At 47.7% G+C, this 19,874-nt stretch overlaps 1 protein-coding gene across 1 annotated transcript in view; it reads left to right on the forward strand.

Moving 5' to 3' along the window:
• TCF7L1 (transcription factor 7 like 1) overlaps nucleotides 1–19,874 on the forward strand; it is a 176,144-nt gene that overhangs the window by 139,515 nt on the left and 16,755 nt on the right. Inside the window, exon 4 of the mRNA XM_033175281.1 lies at nucleotides 7,909–7,992. Coding sequence (XP_033031172.1) covers nucleotides 7,909–7,992 — 84 coding nt within the window. The remainder of the gene's footprint in view (nucleotides 1–7,908; nucleotides 7,993–19,874) is intronic.

Here is a 19,874-nt window from a genome sequence, read left to right on the forward strand (position 1 = left end):
ATGCTGTGACAGGTGCTAGAGAGAGCAAAGTAACTGCAGGGGTTTAAGACCAGTGCAGGCTGGGTGCACTGGCTCACTCCTGTAATGCCAGCAGAATTGGGAGGTGAAGGCGGGCAGATCACTTGAGCTCATGAGTTCGAGACCAGTAAGGGCAACATGGTGAAACCCTGTCTCTAACAAAAGTACAAAAAATTAGGCAGGCATGGTGGTACATGCCTGTGGTCCCAGCTACTTGAGTGGCTGAGATTGGAGGATTCTGGAGCCCAGGAGGTGGAGGTTGCAGTGACCTATGATTGTGCCACTGCACTTACGACAGAGCGAAACTCCATCTCAAAAAAAAAAAAAAAAAACCTCAAGAAAGAATCTAACCTACACTCAGGCAAAACAAAAAATGTCGTGTTTGGGATTTAGTGCCATCCACAAAGTTACGCAAAGGCATAAACGACTCATTCTCAGGGATAAGAGTATAAAACTTCTTTTATACTTTTACCCCTGGAACTTTGTCTAATCCATCTTGTTTGGGAACAAGTCCTTTACACTTTCGTTTTCTCTTATTGACTGCTGAAAACTAAAAATGTTTTCCCAGTTGGGAAAGCTTTTCTGTCTCCCTATTCCCAAATTCATTGCTAGTGTTGATGTATTTTCAAACTTGGATCCATTTGTGAGCTTTACTACAGAAGATAGAAACGGGTCTCCAGGAACTGGCCAAGTTGGGCATCCCAGCCTCCATGCTACGTTTACCTATTCTCGGCAGAACTAAGCCAGTTACTGTGAGAAGCGGGCATTGCCCACGAGTGAAATGGGCTCCCATGTGTGTTGCCTCTCTAAAGGCTTCAGGGAGAAGCTGTTCAACCCCACATTACAGATGTGGAAACTGGGCCTAAGCCCACTGCATTAATACAGCATGGGACAGGGTTTCAACACATCATGATTGCCAGGTTCTAGGTGAGGAATTGAGGTGCAGGCATGATCCTTGAGGAGCTTACAGTCCCAAGGGCAGGCAGAGTGTGTAAATGAGGAAGAGTAGCCTGGTGAGTGCTGTGGGAATACCGTGTGCCGCTTCTTGAGAGCGACGGACTCGTGGAGGACTCATGCCAGGGAGGGTGACCTTGGGAGAACTGGGTTTTGAAGAAGCGGTTAAAGTTTCCCATGAGTGAAGGACGCAGTAAAGGCCGTAGCAGGCCGGGGAGCAGTGGGGCCACGTGGTGCATTCAGAGTGCAGCGAGGATTGTGCAGCCAGGGTTGGGGGTGTGAGGGCGGAAGCCAGAAGGATAGGATGATGTGAGATTGCTGGTGAGTTTGGGGGTTTATCTCTTGACCCCAGAAACCAACCTGGGAAGTGTTTTGAGCAGGGGAGAGATTGACTGGTGTTTAGAAAGCTGACTCTGGTAGGATTTGCAGTAGAGTCCAGGTGAGAAACAACTGCAACTGTGGCAGAATGGAGAGGGGGAGGCACAGATCACTTCTTCACATTTGTCATTTATAATATGGTTATAGTATAGGTTCCTGTTACATAGAGCCTCTTAGAGGGCAAGGAGAGCATTTTGAATAATGTCATTGTCACTGTGGTGGGAAGCTGCCTGCACCCGGGGTTTGGGGGTAGCCTTGGGTTCTAGGTGGCAGTGGGACTTTAAATCTCCTGAAAAGCCTGGGAAACTCTTGCTGCTATCACAGCCCCAAAGTCACTATTTACCATAGAGGTCCAGAGAGGCAGGAAGGACCGGTCACCAAAACTGGGACCCTTTGCGTCTGCTGATAGGCGGGTGGCCAAAAATGGGCGAGACTGTGTGGATGGAGAAAGGGGCGCTTTATCTGCCTACTGGGCCTGTCCTCTAGAAGCAGCGGAAGGCGTTCTCTGGGCTGGAGTTTTCTCACCTGCGCAGTTTTGGGAGCTGACTTGTTTTCCTTGCGTGCAACTGTGGGGAGCTGTGGATTCTGTAACATGAAGCTTTGTTTCCTCTGTTGCCCAGGCCCTGCTTAAAGGCTTTTCTGTGAGAACGTGCGAACAGGGAGAATGTGGGCGTTCCCCGAGCCCTGTAGAGTCCTGTCCCCACTAAGCAAGTGTGGGACAGGGTGAGGACGGCTGGGGCGGGGCCCTCCCTACCTTCTGGGAGCCAGAGGGTTAATCTCCGTAGCTCATTGGCAGTCCTGCCTCTGTACAGGGCATGCTGGGATTTCCTCCCAGCTGTTTTACATCACGAAGATTTGTGTGTTGGGGAAATTCCAGGGCACAGCTGCAATTAATCTGCTCCATGGCTCCAATCAAAGCGAGGATTCTGTAGGATGGATTCTCCGCCTCCCTGCAGGAAAGGGGGCTCTAGCTCTCTAGTGACAGCATCTTTCAGAGGGACACTTCCGGAGATCCACATTGAGTAGAAACAGCCCTCCTGGCCAAGTGCTCACCCCAAGGAGGCTCTAAGGAGGAGCCCAAAACATTGAGACAGAGAGGAGCAGAGCCCCTCTAAATAATAAAGCCACAAGAACACTGATGGCAACACTCGATAAAGATGTTACCCAAAGAAAAGAAAACTTTGTTCACCTTTACTTAGGAATGTAAGTCAAAAATTTAGAACATGATTAGCATTCCACAACGTAGCATAAGAAGGAACAAACCACCATGACCAAATAGGGCTTACCTGGGAAACGCAAAAATGCCTTCATGTAAGAAAATCTATTGCTATATATACATCTCGTAAATGAGTCAAATAAGAGAAACCACATGACCGTTTTGGTAAATGCTGAGAGAAAAATGCAACAACTGCTCCAATGAAAACAATGTAAAAATAGGATTAGAATCATCCTTCCTTAACAAGGTAAAGACATGTTTTAAACCACAGCCTCAATCTACTTAACTGTGAACCACAGTAGCAGAACCCCAGTCCCCAGAAAAGAGTTTCTCAGATTCAGTGAGATTGGAAAACTGCATATCTGTCCTGTCTTAGGTAGTCATGACGCATGTAAATCGAAGACAGTAGTACCTGCCACTTGGGTTTGGTGTTTTCCTTTCTATTTTTGAGTATCCAAAAGAGAGTATTTAACCCATAGAAAGCACCCCAGAAGTGGGAGCGATAGCTGTTGCTTGACCATCAGTTGTATTGATGCTGTACATCATCATTTCTTTTTTTTTTTTTTGACGGAATCTCACTCTGTCGCCGAGGCTGGAGTGCAGTGACACAGTGTCGGCTCACTACAACCTCTGCTTCCCGGATTCAAGCGATTCTCCTGCCTTCTGAGTAGCTGGGATTACAGGCACGCACCACCGCCCCCAGCTAATTTTTTGTATTTTTTTAGTAGAGATGCGGTTTCACCATGTTGGCCCAGTTGGTCTTGAACTCCTGACCTCGCCATCTGCCCACCTTGGACTCCTAACGTGCTGGGATTACAGACATGGGCCACCGCGCCCGGCCATCATCATTTCAATATGTTATGTTCCAGTGGACATCCCCCAGGAGGGAGGTGGCTGAACCAGCCTGTGTACACATCTTCACTATGTGCAGAAGGCCAGCCATGACACACTGGTCAGGAGCTGGGCCTTGCAGAGCCAGTTAAATATAGCCTAGACTGGGCATGGAGAATCCAGCAGTTTTAACCCGCCCACATACCATTACCATGCAAAGAATCTAAGCACAGTCGCCCATCACTTGCTTCCCCAAGGACGTGCTCCCACCCTGAGTGACTGCCCTTGGGTGATGGTGGGGTTGACCTCACAGCTAAGAAGAGCTTTCTTGGCTGCACATGGTGGCTCACACCTATAATCCCAGCACTTTGCAAGAGCAAGGCGGGAGGATTGCTTGAGCCCGGACATTGAAGACCAGCCTGGGCAACATAGCAAGACCCCCATCTCTAAAACTAAAAAATAAAAATAAATAAACAGAAGAACTTTATTTCCACTCTAGTTGGGCTGGGCCTGACCTAGGAATTCAGAACTACCTGGCCACCTTCAAATGTCTGGTACTGCAGTGGAAGAGGATTACAACGGGTGTCATTGGCTCCTGCTGCCCCAGTTCATGGTTCTGGGAAGCTCAACTGTCCTTTCAGAGTTGTGATGGAGAGGCTGTCCATGGCCAAGCTGTAGGGGCTCCAAAGTCTTAGAGCTCTTCCTCTACCCCCATCAGTTATCTCCAAATCTTAAAAAGACAAATAGAAAAGAGTAAGTGACGATCCTCCATACCCTTGCCTCCCAGAGTGAGTCCCTCCCTGCACAGCGCCCCCACACCACCCCAGGCATGGCTGGAGCAGGGTGAGTCCCAGTGAGATGCTCACTGTTCCCAGGACCACCTCTCCTTTCTGCTCTTCTCCCTCACACTGCCTGACTTGTCTGTAGGGGACCAGGTATCAATGGTAGGCACAGCCAGTGGTCTCCTCCCAGCAGAAGCCAAGACTTCTTATTATGTAGATAAAACAAGTGCGTGGTCAGACACCCAAAAGAGTGGCTATTACTGAACACCCTTACTATGAATGTGTGTACAAAAGACAAGCATACATAAATGTACCTATACCTTGATATCCCTAGCACCAAGGCAGACGAACCCTCATGGAGCTCCTGGTGTATTAGGTACCAGCTCCTTGGCCACTGGAGCAGTGATTCTCAGTTGGGGAAAGGAAGATTCTCTCCCTCAGCCCCAGGAGACATTTGGCAAAGTCTGGAGACATTTTTGATTATCTATATGGGAGTGCATCAGCATTTAGTATTATAGTTAGAGGCCAAAGTCGTTGTTAAACTTTACACGACAGCCCACCACCCCCAATAAAAAAAAATTATCCAGCCCAAAATGTCATAGTGCCGAGATTGAGAAACCCTGCACTACAGTCCCTACAGTCCTACAAGCCAACTCTGCCAGACAATCTATAAGGTCACTTGAGAGTATTATTTAAGACCCAAAACTCTAGCACCGTCCCAAACTAGGGTTCACGTTTCTTTGGACCACCCCCATATGATCTAAGGACATCCCTGGTAAGCCAACAGGAATGAATGTGTGTCTTTGTGGCCCTAAATAGCGAGCAGATGCTAGTAGAGTTGATGGATTTTAGGAACCCATCTGTCCTGTTTAATGTTAGGGGCTGTACATTTGGGATACTTCTCTTTAGCACCTGATAGTTGCTATTGCAGTTCAATTTTTAAAACCAGAAATGTTCAAGTTGTTGCTTCTAGAAAAACTGGTGTTTAGGCTTCAAGTGCAAGCTCTGGGCACCTTCAGCATCCCTCCAGGAGAACACTGACATGCATGGACCTGTTTCTGGGTGGCCAGCCCCGTGCAAGACAGAGAAGGAGAGAGAAAACACATCCAAGCAAAGAAAAGGCTGTGAGTGGGGAGTTGAGGAAGACAGTCTTAGGAAAAGCTTTATGACTCGGTGTTGTGAAAGATGGGGGATTTGAAGTCAAGAGACCTAGGCTCTGGCTTCAGCTCTCTTGTATGAAGTTGGGCAAGCTGTTTAGCCTTTGCTTATGTCCATTAGCTCCTTTTTTTTTTTTTTTTTTTTTTTGAGACAGGGTCTCACTCTGTCACTCAGGCTGGAGTACAGTGGTGTGATCTCGGTTCACTGCAACCTCTGTCTCCCGGGTTGAAGTGATTCTTCTGCCTCAGCCTCCCAAGTAGCTGGGTCTATAGGCGTGCACCACCACGCCAGGCTAATTTTTGTATTTTTAGTAAGAGACGGGGTTTCACCATATTGGCCAGGCTGGTCTTGAACTCTTAACCTCAAATGATTTGCCCACCTCGGCTTCCCAAAGTGCTGGGATTACAGGCGTAGCCACTGCACCCAGCCTAGCTCCTTTTAAAATTTGGGGTAGTCACCCCTACTTGTAATTGCGGGGTTGTTGTGAAGATTACACTGGGTTTTATGTGTGAAAATGCTTTGACAACTGCAAATGTAGCACAAATGTTATTCACAGTGGAAATGAGTTTTAACTAATACCAATATTTGCCCAGTGCTTTTAACTTGCCACAGGCATTGAAATCCCAGTTAATTCATGTAGTGTGTGTGGGCTCTGGGTAGGGGAAGGGATGGGTGGTGGTGGGAAGGGAGGAAGAAGATAGGGTAGCAGAGGACAGGGACAGAGGTGAGACCCCATTTGAGGGGTGGGGGTACAAAGGTCATAAAGTGAAAAGACTGTCCTAATTCATAGGGCTTCATTCCCACTTCACACCAGGTCTCCCACGCCAGGCCTGCTTGGCCCATCCCATGTGCTAGGCTGGTCTGTGACACATGTGGCCTTAAGTTGTTCCTGCCCATGGACACCTTTGTGAAAGACCAGTCCCTGCCATCTTGGTCAAGACTGATGGTGAATGAAGAGCAAAGGGGCCTTCTGGGGCTCCTCCCATCACCCTCCTGCTCCTGTACACAGCAGAGCCAAATTGTGATTGGTTTTTCCTGATATTACATGACCAGAGCGAGGGATGATTCAAAGGCTTCTTTTTTTTTTCTTGAGACAGAGTCTCACTCTGTTGTCCAGGCTGTAGTGCAATGGCACAATCTCGGCTCACTGCAACCTCCGACCCCCAGATTCAAGTGATTCTCCTGCCTCAGCCTCCCGAGTAACTGGGACTATAGGCCTATGCCACCACATCCAGCTATTTTTTGTATTTTTAGTAGAGATGAAGTTTCACCATGTTGGCCAGGCTGATCTTGAACTCCTGACCTCAAGTGATCCATCTGCCTCGGCCTCCCAAAGTGCTGGGATTACAGGCATGAGCTACTGCACCCAGCCAAAGACTTCTTTCTGTGAAACTTCCTGGAGCCACCACTTTCCATTACAGCTTTCATTCTTAAAGGAGTCTCAAGAATTCTGCAAAGAGGCTGCGTGCGGGTCTGCTGCCCAGAAGCAACCTGTCAGTGTTGACACTAACACAACATGTGTGCTTTTGCTCCTGGCAAAGACTAATGGTTTGCTTATGGAAGTAATAGGCGTCATTTATCAAATGTCTCCCATGTGTGAGGCACTGTGTTCAATATGTGGCACTGTCGCTAGTCCTCTGAGCAACCTGTACTGTGAGTGATAATAACCTTGCCTTACAGATGCTGAAACTGGGACTCAGAGTTGTTAATCACTCGTTCGGGGTCACACAGCCTGTGTTGGCAGAGTAAGAGCCTGAACCCATGAATGCAGGGCTCCGGAGCCCAGAAGGGCCCTTTCCAGTGCTCCTGCCTGCTGCTCCACGCAGCTCATTCTTTCCAGGCTCTTGGCAAGGATGTGCCATGCCAGAGAGAGAGACAGAGACAGACAGAGAGAGAGAGACAGAGAGAGAGAGAGAGAGAGTGAGTTGGAGAGGTACTGTTTGGTTTGGGTTTTTTGCACTGATGTGGGAAAGAATGGGGTACTGAGTAATCTTTTCAAGGTTGAGAGACGCTATAATGAAGTAAAGCTCAGCATCCTTGAGTTGGGGTAGATGTTGCCCATGACTCTGTCAGGCAGATGACTTTTATTCGTTCATTCCCAGGTACTTCTGGACAGCTGTTTCGTGGGAAGCATTGTGTGTAGATGTCGTAAGTGATGGAAATGGATGGGGCAGGATGGCCGTCTGGGAGCCTCTGCTTCCTTGATCAGCTCTGCCTGTCCATGACTACAGCATAGGGAGGGGACTTGAGCCTCACCAATAGGTTCTTTGACTATGTTGATTGATTGTGCTGAAATGGATCGGTTCTCACCGCCACTTAAACTTCAGCTTAGTTGCCATTCGTGTCCCCACCAAAATGACAGAGGGCATGGTAAGAATGGTGGTGATTGTAAATGTATGCTTGCCCCTGCTATAATCATTTGGAAATTGATCCAGTACAGGGCATGTGGCGTGAAAATGCAGGCCACCCCAATGGCCTGCCCCGGCGCCCTAACAGCAGAGCCCAGCAAACTGTGGGTACTTGTGAGGCCTCATCTTACCAACAGCTTTTTCTTTTCTGTTCCCTGTACAGTACCTGCAGATGAAATGGCCCCTCCTCGATGTCCCCTCCAGCGCCACAGTCAAGGACACGAGGTCACCATCTCCAGCACACTTGGTAAGTCTGTTTCACCAAAGGGCCACTATTCCTGGCCTCATCCCTTGCCACTGCCTTCTGCCATCATGCTGAAGCAGATGGGGTCCAACAGTGTTTCCTCAAATGCGTGAGTACAGTGAGGAAGAGCTGAGTGCTTGGGGCTACAATTGGGTTGTGACCTCAACACACGCACCACACCGCCTTGGATGTTGTGTCATTGGAAGAGCTGTCCCCCAACCCCCACGGCCCTGGCTGCTCACCGTGGTTCATCACGGAAGCCTGCCTCCGATCCTTCCCGGCTGCCATCTGAACCTGCTGCCCACTTCACGTGGGTAAGGGTGGCCTCTCTCTCCTGTTGAGGCTCACCCAGAATTGCCTCCTCTTCTCCCTCATAGCTGCCAGGCAATGTTGAAGAGGCTCTTCTGTACAGGATGTTATAGGAAATAATTTAATAGGACATATGCAAACAAATGCTCCTCAGAGCATCCGAGCCTTTTCTGCCAGGCCCTGTGGCAATACCAGCTGGAAAGGAGGGTCTGGGCAATCCTGGGAGACTGGAGCAGTAGGTCCAAGCAGTTACTATGACCTCCTCAGGACATGCAAAGGACTGAAACCCATAGCTGATAAGAGATGCTCCTGGAACAGAGCCAGATATCCTACTTTCCTGGGCTTTTCCTGGGCGCTTGGGTCAACACTTGCCTTAAGACGCACTCACCCCACAAGCTAACTGGTGCTTGCCCACTGTACAGTGAGCCTCAGAATCAGGGGATGCGGTTAGAAGGGAACCCCCTCCTGCATGGCCTGTGCATTTTACAGACAAGCAGACCTAGGGCTTCACTGTTACTGCCCTGTACTAGGTATGAGGCATTGGGCTTCTGTGATGTTTATTAAAGTTTAATTATAGAAAATTTTAAAGATGTGTAAAAGTAGAGAGAATTATATAATGAATCCCCATGTTCCCTTCACCCAGAATTTCCCTCCCGCTACATTGGGTTTTAAAGCAAATCCCAGACATTATTTCATCTCATAGGACATTTTAAGAGATGCTAGGCCGGGCGCGGGGGCTCAAGCCTATAATCCCAGCACTTTGGGAAGCCGAGATGGGCGGATCACGAGGTCAGGAGATCGAGACCATCCTGGCCTACACGGTGAAACCCCGTCTCTACTAAAAATACAAAAACTAGCCGGGCGAGGTGGCGGGCGCCTGTAGTCCTATCTCCTTGGGAGGCTGAGGCAGGAGAATGGCGTAAACCCGGGAGGCGGAGCTTGCAGTGAGCTGAGATCCGGTCACTGCACTCCAACCTGGGTGACAGAGCGAGACGTCCTCTCAAAAAAAAAAAAAGAGAAATGCTGATAATTCTTATTCATTAAAAGCTTAGAGTCTAACAGAAGAGAAAGAAGATGTGCACAGAAAGCTAAATAAATAAGGGTGCAAGGAGCCTGTGTGATTTCCAGTAATCAGGAGACACACTCCTTTGGAGCCCTTGGGATTTTACACTGGGATCTACAGTGGGATGCCACATGCAGCTCTCAGGTGATTGTCACAGCCATCACCAGGGAGTCAGGCAAGGATGACAGTGGAAGGAACCGTGAGTGGCAGGACCAGCCATCCAGGAAAGGCAGCAGGTTCTGCGGCCAGTCGCCAAGGCACAAGCTGCCGGTTGAACAAGCACCCCACACCTCAGGCATAAGCCAGGGTAGTGGCCAAGCATGAGACACAGGTGCCCTCTAGTGGTGCCAGTCAGCCCTGGCGGAGGATGTCCGGACCACATCTGCCCACCCTAGACCTGGCTGGTGCCCCGCACCTCCCCCCAGCGCAGCCATCTCTGTTTCAGATCTGTGCCTTCCTCTACCTCTCCTGTGCCGTCCCCCAGCCCACTCCTGAAGACCTGAGATGACTGGGCCTGCTGTCTTAGTGTCTCTCTGAATATTGTCGCATCTCCATCTACTTTTCAAGAACGTTATTTCCGGCTGGGCGCGGTGGCTCAAGCCTGTAATCCCAGCACTTTGGGAGGCCGAGACGGGCAGATCATGAGGTCAGGAGATGGGCAGATCATGAGGTCAGGAGACCATCCTGGCTAACGCAGTGAAACCCCGTCTCTACTAAAAACACAAAAAAACTAGCCAGGCGAGGTGGCGGGCGCCTGTAGTCCCAGCTACTCGAGAGGCTGAGGCAGGAGAATGGTGTAAACCCAGGAGGCGGAGCTTGCAGTGAGCTGAGATCCGGCCACTGCACTCCAGCCTGGGCAACAGAGTGAGACTCCGTCTCAAAAAAAAAGAAAAGAAACGTTATTTCCCTATAAAAACTAACACATGAGGCTGGGTGCAATGGCTCACGCCTGTAATCCCAGCACTTTGGGAGGCTGAGGCGGGCAGATCTCCTGAGGTCAGGAGTTCGAGACCAGCCTGACCAATGTAGAGAAACCTTGTCTCTACTAAAAATACAAAATTAGCCAGGCGTGGTGGCGCATACCTATAATTTCAACTACTCAGGAGGCTTAGGTAGGAGAATCGCCTGAGCCCGGGAGGCGGAGGTTGCAGTGAGCCGAGATTGTACCATTGAGCTCCAGCCTGGGCAACAAGAGCAAAACTCTGTCTAAAAAAAAAAAAAAAAAAAAGTGCATGGTGGCATGTACCTGTAATCCCCGCTATTTGTGAGGCTGAAGCAGGAGAATTGCTTGAACCCGGAAGGTGGAAGTTGCAGTGAGCTGAGATTGCGCCATTATACTCCAGCCTGGGCAACAGAGCAAGACTCTGTCTCAAAAAAAAAAACTAACACATGGGGGCCGGGTGTGGTGGCTCACACCTGTAATCTCAACACTTTGGGAGGCCAAGGGGGGAGGTTTGCTTGAGGCTAGGAGTTTGAGACCAGTCTGGGCAACATAGTGAGATCTCTACACACACACAAAAAATTTTTTTTGGGTGGGGGACGGAGTTTCGCTCTTGTTGCCCAGGCTAGAGTGCAATGACGTGATCTTGGTTCACCACAACCTCTGCCTCCTGGGTTCAAGCGATTCTCCTGCCTCAGCCTCCCAAGTAGCTGGGATTATCTGCCTTCCTCGGCCTCCCAAAGTGCTGGGATTACAGGCGTGAGCCACTGCACCCGGCCAAAATTTTTTAAATTAGCCAGATGCAGTCATTCACACCTGTAGTCCCATCTACTCAGGAGGCTGATGCAGGAGGCTCTCTTGAGCCCGGGAGTTCGAACCTTTAGTGAGCCATTATTGTGCCACTGCACTCTAGCCTGGATGACAGAGTGAGACCCTGTCGTGAACAAAAAACAAAACTAACACTTGTACTCCGAGTTTCCCATTTTTCCTTTTGCACAGAGCAATCCTTCTCTGAGAAATGAAAGAAAAACCCTGTGTTCAGCCTTCCTGCTCCTGTGAGCACCATCCTGTTTCTTTTTTAATGTTTACTGCCTGACTTCCCACACCTCTGTCACCTCCTTTATTCTGCCACTCCACTGCAGCCCAGCTCAGCGCTCCAGTCGCCATCTAATAACTAACTCCACTCATTTTCCTGCTTTTTTGCAACACAACTGACACCCAAGCCCTGACTACTCTCTGCTTCCTGTAAATCTTTTCATTGACTCTGAGATACTGTATTGATACACATAATCAGTTGTTTGTCCTTTCTAAGCTTCCATTTTCTTTCTAGACTTTTATTCAAATAAGTCAGGTCTTCATCATCACTTACTACTCTCAATGTTTGTGACAGAAAAATATATAAAATCCCATCAAGAGAGTTGTAGAACTCTCAAGGAAGTTCTTCACCCACAGTTCCAACTGCCAGACAAACGTCTAACCATTGCAGATGTGTGCTCTGCAGATAATCACCCAGCATTGTGGTGGGGCAGGGGTCCCTTATTTTGTCTAAGGGCAGAGAAGCATGAACCGTTGCCACACATGGCATTATAGATAGCAACATGGATAATTTTCTAGTATATGTTATATTACCATAGTCTGTATTCGAATACAGCAAAGCAGAAACAGGCCTCAAAAACTTAAGGAACATCCGTGGGAGAAAATCTTAACATTAACTGGGAATTCAACAGATGGGGAAAAGACCATCATTCTCAATTTTTGAGGGAGAGCATCTCATTCCAACAAGAGGTGTGGATGTGCAGGAGCAAAACCTGAGATACCCAGGGAAGAGGGTATATGAGTGGGAGGCTGTACAATACACTTGGTTGAAATCCCAGATCCACCTCTTTCTATTTATGCAGCTCCAAGCAAATTACCTCATCTCTCTTTGCCTTGGTTTCCTCATCTATTAAATGGGGATTAGAAGAGGACTGACTTCATAGAGTCGTTGTGCGAAAATGAGCCAGTGTATTGTAATTAGTCTAGAATTGTGCCTCTACCACAAAGTCCTCAGTAACTATTAGCTTACTACTCCCAGCATCACCACCACTACTACCACTACCTCTACTATTATTAAATGAGAAGGAAAGAACAATGAAAATACTGTTTAATTAGCAAAACTAAGAGGTAATGAGGGCCTGAATTAGGTGCCAGAATAAATGGACAGATTGCAGAGGTAACAGAGATAATGAGCCTATAGAATTTAGCATCTAATCCCCCAAGGATATGATTTAATTGGTCTGGGGTGCGGCTGGTGTCTTAGTTTTTAAGCTCCCCAGGAGATTCTAAGGGGCAGCCAGAGTTGAGGATCATTGTTGTAATTGCAAATCACAGACCAGAGGCGGAGTGGAAGGAGGACCTAGAGACATCCCAGTTTACTCGATGCGGCTCTCCAGGCTAGACGTGTGAACAGGACTCGAAGGTTTTTCGGAGGGAGTCACAGAGGTTTGGACACTGGCTTTTTTGTTAAAATACTTGAGATTATAAAATGTATTTTAGAGTCAGGAGTAAAATATTTAAGATGAGGTTTGCCCTGGGAGTTGAGCAAGTGAAAGAAACAGCTTGCATACTTGCAGAGATTTAGTGAGTCATGTAGAAGCTGCCTAACAAGGAAATATGTCTAAGCAAGTCACAACTGGGCCAGGGTGCGGGATGAAGTTAAGTATTAATAATTTGGATTTTACACCTTCAAAACAAGCTCTAAAGACTAACAGTAACATTATATAAGCAACTCTTTGTAAGATCCGATCAGTGTAATCTCATCACTTGCAGATTATTATCCAGACCCCTCGCCATGGCCCCACATGCCAGGTGCCTATCTTCCCTCCACTCTCCCCCAGGAGCACTGTGTCCAGCCACACAAAACACATATATGCCCCTCTAGAATATAAGCAACACGAAGACAGGAATCGCATCTGAGCGCCTGTTGTAATGCTCGGGAACATTTGTTGAATGAATGGAAGAATGAACGGTCTGGTAAAAAGTTAATAACCCTTCTGTGCCCGCATTTACCCAAGATCCAACTCCTTTTTTCTTTCAGAACTTTTTTAATTTTAAAAAATCTTTTTTTGAAACCATAAAAGTAATGCATGTGCTATGTAGAACTCTTGCGAAAATGCCAGAAAACACAGAAAAAGATCTATAATCCCACAACCCACAAACATTGTGTTCAATAGTATTTCAGTCTGGGGTGTTGTGTGTATTTCAGGTGGGGGTTGTGTGTGTGTGTACTTAAAACTTGCTTTCTATCTGGTGACCAAAATGCTACCTGTCCAGGTAGATGCCTAGTAAATTCTACTGAGTTACAGGCAAATGGGGCCAGAGGCCAGAAGACAAATAATCTAGGTAATTTGGAAATGGTTGCAGTTCTCCAAAACTTTAGAGTGACTTAATCCAGCTTTTTGGAAAGTGGTCAGATATTCAGGGTTTTTTTTATTTTTTATTTTTATTTTTATTTATTTATTTATTTATTTATTTTTTGAGACGGAGTCTCGCTCTGTCGCCCAGGCTGGAGTGCAGTGGCCAGATCTCAGCTCACTGCAAGCTCCGCCTCCCGGGTTTACGCCATTCTCCTGCCTCAGCCTCCCGAGTAGCTGGGACTACAGGCGCCCGCCACCTCGCCCGGCTAGTTTTTTGTATTTTTTAGTAGAGACGAAGTTTCACCGTGTTAGCCAGGATGGTCTCGATCTCCTGACCTCGTGATCCGCCCGTCTCGGCCTCCCAAAGTGCTAGGATTACAGGCTTGAGCCACCGCGCCCGGCCTCAGGGTTTTTTTAAATGCAAATTTTAGCTGTTAGGCTGAGCATCCAGAATCAGAAAAGGGACCTAGGGAGTAAGGAGTTGAGGGATAGAGGAAGGTGTAGAGAAAAATCTACATGAGGTTAGTGCAAAGGCAGAAATAATCTACCAACTTTGAAACTTTGCCACCTCTCTCTTCCTGGTTGCCTTTTATTTAAACATTTTAAATATAGATATAGATGGTTTCCAGTTGTTTGTTTTGAGACAGTCTCACTCTTGCCCAGACTGGAGTACAGTGGTGCAAACTCAGCTCACTGCAAACCTCCGTCTTCTGGGTTCAAGAGATTCTCCTGCCTCAGCCTTTCGAGTAGCTGGGATTACAGGTGTTCACCGCCATGCGCAGCTAATTTTTTTGTATTTTTACTAGAGATGGGGTTTCACCATGTTGGCCAGGCTGGTCTCGCACTCCTGGCCTCAAGTGATCCGCCCGCCTCAGCCTCCTAAAGTGCTGAGATTACAGGCACAAGCCACCATGCCTGGCCCAATTTTTTTTTTTTTCCCCGAGACAGAGTCTCACTGTTTTGCCCAGGCTGGAGTGCAGTGGCACGATTTCAGCTCACTGCAACTTTCACCTCCCGGGTTCAAGCAATTCTCCCTGCCTCAGCCTCCCAAGTAGCTGGGATTACAGGTGCCAGCCACCATGCCCGGCTAATTTTTGTGTTTTTTAGTAGCGACGGGGTTTCGCGTGTTAACCAGGCTGGTCTTGAACTCCTGACTTCAGCTGATCTGCCCGCCTTGGCCTCCCAAAAGTTTTGGGATTACAGGCGTGAGCCACTGCGCCTAGCCCCATTTTTTAAGCTAAAGTTAATATCCTATGCGTATATTTGTATACGTGTGTACTTTTCCCCCATTTAAAAAAAATTAGAGATAGAGTTTCACTATGTTGTTCAGCCTGGCCTTGTACTTCTGGCCTCAAGTGATCCTCCTACCTCAGTCTCCAAAAGTACTAGGATTACAGGCATGAGCCATCATGCCCAACCTCCCCATTTTTAAGATAGAATTTACATATAGTGAAATCCACACAAGTATATAGTTCTGTGAGTTTTGACAAACTTCTACAGTCATACATGAGTTCACCACAATCAAGATATAGAACAGTTCTCCTAGTCAGCTTAGCTTGATATGAAAAGTAAAATTTAAAAAGATATGGAACAGTTCTGTGTTAGGGTTCTCCAGGGAAACAGAACCAAGGTAATGTATGTGTGTATAGTGAACGAGTGAGTGGGTGAGTGAGAATGTGTAGAGGGAGAAAGATTTAAGAGGGTAGGCTGGCAGGCTGGAGACTGGCAGGAAAGACTTACTGTCTTAAGTCTAAAGGCAGTCTGCTGGCAGAGTTCCATTCAATTTTAAGGTTCAATAATAATCCTCTTTGGCACCATTCATTCTCTGTCCTTCCAGCCCACCAGGATGGAAGCTGGGAGCTGTGCCCCTGAGGCCCTGGGCGGCAGCCACACCTTCTGAATCCCCTCTTGGGGTCATTCTTCCCTCTTCTTGAAGGATAACAAATGTTTGCAGCCGCATCACTATAGCCCATTCTATAGAAGTCTGACAGCCTTCTTTCCCTTCGTCCTTTGTCCGCTTTCATCCAAGAGGGCAATATTTCTGCTGAGGTGGTTGATTGAATCCATGAGTCATAACCCCAGTCTCTTTATTATCTGATTATCCAGCCACACCATTGGTGTTCTCTTAGGAACACACCTCATTTTTTTTTTGCAATGAGGCTAGGCTGAGAATTTTCTAAATTTTCAAGTTCTGGTTCCTTTTTGCTTAACAATAATTTACTTCTCACATTTTACTATAAACAGTAAGGAGAAACCAAGCCACATCTTCAGCACTTTGCTTAGAAATAACTTGTGCTGGGCCGGGCGCGGTGGCTCAAGCCTGTAATCCCAGCACTTTGGGAGGCCGAGACGGGCGGATCACGAGGTCAGGAGATCGAGACCATCCTGGCTAACATGGTGAAACCCCGTCTCTACTAAAAAATACAAAAATACTAGCCGGGCGAGGTGGCGGGCGCCTGTAGTCCCAGCTACTCGGGAGGCTGAGGCAGGAGAATGGCATAAACCCGGGAGGCGGAGCTTGCAGTGAGCTGAGATCCGGCCACTGCACTCCAGCCTGGGCGACAGAGCAAGACTCCGTCTCAAAAAAAAAAAAAAAAAAAAAAAAAAAAATAACTTGTGCTGAATACCTAATTTCATCACTCACAAGTTCTACCTTTCACAAAACACTACAACATAACTCAGTCATGTTTCTTCGCACTTTGTAACAAGAATCACCTTTCCACTAGTTTCAATAACATGTTCCCCATTTCTATCTGAAGCCTCACCAGAAGCACCTTTAACATCCCTATTTTTGGGGGTTTTTTTGTTTTTGTTTTGTTTTTTTTTGAGACGGAGTCTCGCTCTGTCGCCCAGGCTGGAGTGCAGTGGCACAATCTCGGCTCACTGCAACCTCGGTCTCTCGGGTTCACACCATTCTCCTGCCTCAGCCTCCCGAGTAGCTGGGACTACAGGCGCCCGCCACCTCACCCGGCTAGTTTTTTGTATTTTTTAGTAGAGACGGGGTTTCACCATGTTAGCCAGGATGGTCTCGATCTCCTGACCTTGTGATCTGCCCGTCTCGGCCTCCCAAAGTGCTGGGATTACAGGCGTGAGCCACCGTGCCTGGCCTGGGGTTTTGTTTTTATGTGTATGTGTTTGTTTTGGTTTTGGTTTTGTGGTTTTGTTTTTGAGACGGAGTTTCACTCTTGTCACCCAAGCAGGAGTGCAATGGCACGCGATCTCAGCTCACTGCAACCTGCACCTTCTAGGTTCGAGCAATTCTCCTGCCTCAGCCTCCCAGATTTCGTTTTTTTGTGTTTTGTTGAGACAGGGTCTCACTCTGTCACCCAGGCTGTAGTGCGGTGGCATGATCATAGCTCACTGCAGCCTCAAACTCAAGCATTCCTCCCTCCTCAGCCTCCCAAGTAGCTAGGACTACAGGTGTGCACCACCACGTCCAGCTATTCTGATTATTTTTTGTAGAGATGGGGTTCCACTATATGGCCCAAGCTGGTCTTGACCTCCCAGGCTCCAGTGATCCTCCTGCCTCAGCCTCCCAAAGTGCTAGGATTACTGGTCGTATATATTTTTAAGGGAGAATGGGAACATTTAAATGGTAGCTGCCTTTGGGAAGTGGGGAGGAGCATAAGACTGGTGGAGTGTTTAAGAAGATTTAACTTTCTGTGATGTTTTATTTAAGAAAAAAGAACAAAATTTAAAAGCTATAAAAACAATCCCACGTGGCAGATTTTGGGTGTGGTATCATTCTTTACACTTTTCTGTGTTTCTCAAAAAATATTTTTGTAGACTTTATGTCTTAAGTCAGCTATTTGTCTTTTTTGTCACCCAGGCTAGAGTGCAGTGGCACAATCTCGACTCACTGCAACCTCCACCTCCCGGGCTCAAGTGATCCTCCCACCTCAGCCTCGCAAATAGCTGGAACCACAGGCGTGTGCCATCATGCCCAGCTACTTTTTTGTATTTCTCATAGAGATGGGGTTTTGGCATGTTCACCAGGCTGGTCTCAAACTCCTGGGCTCAAGCAATCTGGCCGCCTTAGCCTCCCAAAGTGCTGGGAATACAGGCATGAGCCACCACACCCAGCCCAAGTCAACTATTTCTTTGATAATGCTGTGTAACAAACAATTCAGTGGCTTACATTAGCAAACATTTCTTTTTCCACTGATAGACCTGTGGGTCACCTGGAGTGGCTGTTTTAGCTTGTTATGGGGGAGGTTCAGGTCTTTTCCACATGGCTCTTATCCCAGGACCAGTGGCTGTCTAGGGCATGTCCTTCTCATGGCATGTGGCAGACACAAAAGAAGGGAAGCATATTGAAAGCTTCCTCTCACTTCATTTCATGTCTGCAAATATTTCATTGGTCAGATCAAGTCATAAGGTGATATGGTGTGGATCTGTGTCCCCACCCAAACCTCATGTCTAACTGTAATCCCCAGTGTTGGAGGTAGGGCCTGGTGGGAGGTGACTGAATCACGGGAGTGGTCCTTCATGAATGGTTTAGCACCATCTCCTGGTGCCATTCTTGTGATGGCGAGCATGTTTTTGCAAGATCTGGTCATTTAAAAGTGTGCAGCACCTCCCCCCACTCTTTCTCTCTTATTCCTCCTCCACCATGTAAGATGCGCCTGCTCCCCTTCACCTTCCTCCATGATTAAAAGTTTCCTGAGGCCTCAGGAGCCGAGCAGGTGCCAGCATCATGCTTTCTATACAGCCTGCGTAACTGTGAGCCAGTTAAACCTCTTTTCTTTATAAATTACCCAGTCTCAGGTATTTCTTTATAGCAATGCAAGAACAGCCTAATAGATAGGGGCAAGTCTAATACTGATGGGGCAAGGGAAGGAAAGAGAATTATAAATAAATAATAAAAGCAAACACATGGCTACATCCTGACCTGTTGGTCTTGTTTAGTATTTGAGATTCAAGAATGTAAAACAGGGCCGGGCGCGGTGGCTCACACCTATAATCCCAGCACTTTGGGAGGCCAAGGTGGGCGGATCACGAGATCAGGAGATCGAGACCATCCTGGCTAACACAATGAAACCCCGTCTCTACTAAAAATACAAAAAACTAGCCAGACGTGGTGGCGGGCACCTGTAGTCCCAGCTACTCAGGAGGCTGAGGCAGGAGAATGGCGTGAACCCAGGAGGCGGAGCTTGCAGTGAGCAGAGATGGCACCACCGCACTCCAGCCTGGGCGACACAGCAAGACTCTGACTCAAACAAACAAACAAAAAAAAGAATGTAGAATATACTCCAAACAGAAATAAATTATTATTGCAAGTGTTAACAGTCTCATGTCCAATTACTTTCTGTCAGAGTTTAGCATCTTCAGCAGGATCAACATTAGAATTTCTCTTGGTTGTCATCTTCTCAGTATTCGAAGGACCCCACCAAGACTGTTTAGACGCTGGCAGCATCTTCCTAATCATCCCGTTGGTGGGTCTCTTGGGCAGGCATCGGAGTCATCTGGGGAACTTGTTAAAACAAAGATTGCTGAACCCCACCCCTAGAGTTTCTGATGGAATTTAGATGTGGCTTGAGCATTTTTTTTTTAATTTTTTTGAGACCGAGTCTCGCTCTGTCGCCCAGGCTGCACGATCTCAGCTCACTGCAACCTCCGCCTCCCGGGTTCACGCCATTCTCCTGCCTCAGCCTCCTGAGTAGCTGGGACTACAGGCGCCCACCACCACGCCCGGCTAATGTTTTACGTTTTTTAGTAGAGACAGGGTTTCACCATGTTAGCCAGGATGGTCTCCTGACCTCATGATCCACCTGCCTCAGCCTCCCAAAGTGCCGGGATTACAGGCATGAGCCACCGCGCCCGGCTGAGCATTGGGAATTTTAAAAGCTCTCTGGATGATTTCAACTTTGCAGCCCTTGTGAGAACCATTTCTAGAATAGTGGTTCTGAAACCTAAGCAGGCACCAGAGTCATCTAGAGGACTTAGTGAAACACGAATCACTGGACTCCACTCCCAGAGTTGGATTCAGTGGTTCGCAGTAGGTCAAGCCTGAGAATTTGCATTCTAACAAGTTTCCAGGTGATGCTTAGGCTGCTGGTCTGGGGACTGAGCTTTGAGAACCACTGGCATAGGGGCATTGTCTGCACTAATAATGGTAAACACTCAGTTTTAGCATTGCAAATTGGGTTACTCTCGGAAGCAAACTGGAGAGTTTCCT

The sequence above is a fragment of the Trachypithecus francoisi genome, unplaced genomic scaffold, assembly GCF_009764315.1.
Source record: "Trachypithecus francoisi isolate TF-2019V2 unplaced genomic scaffold, Tfra_2.0 Lachesis_group17, whole genome shotgun sequence".
Taxonomy (NCBI): domain Eukaryota; kingdom Metazoa; phylum Chordata; class Mammalia; order Primates; family Cercopithecidae; genus Trachypithecus; species Trachypithecus francoisi.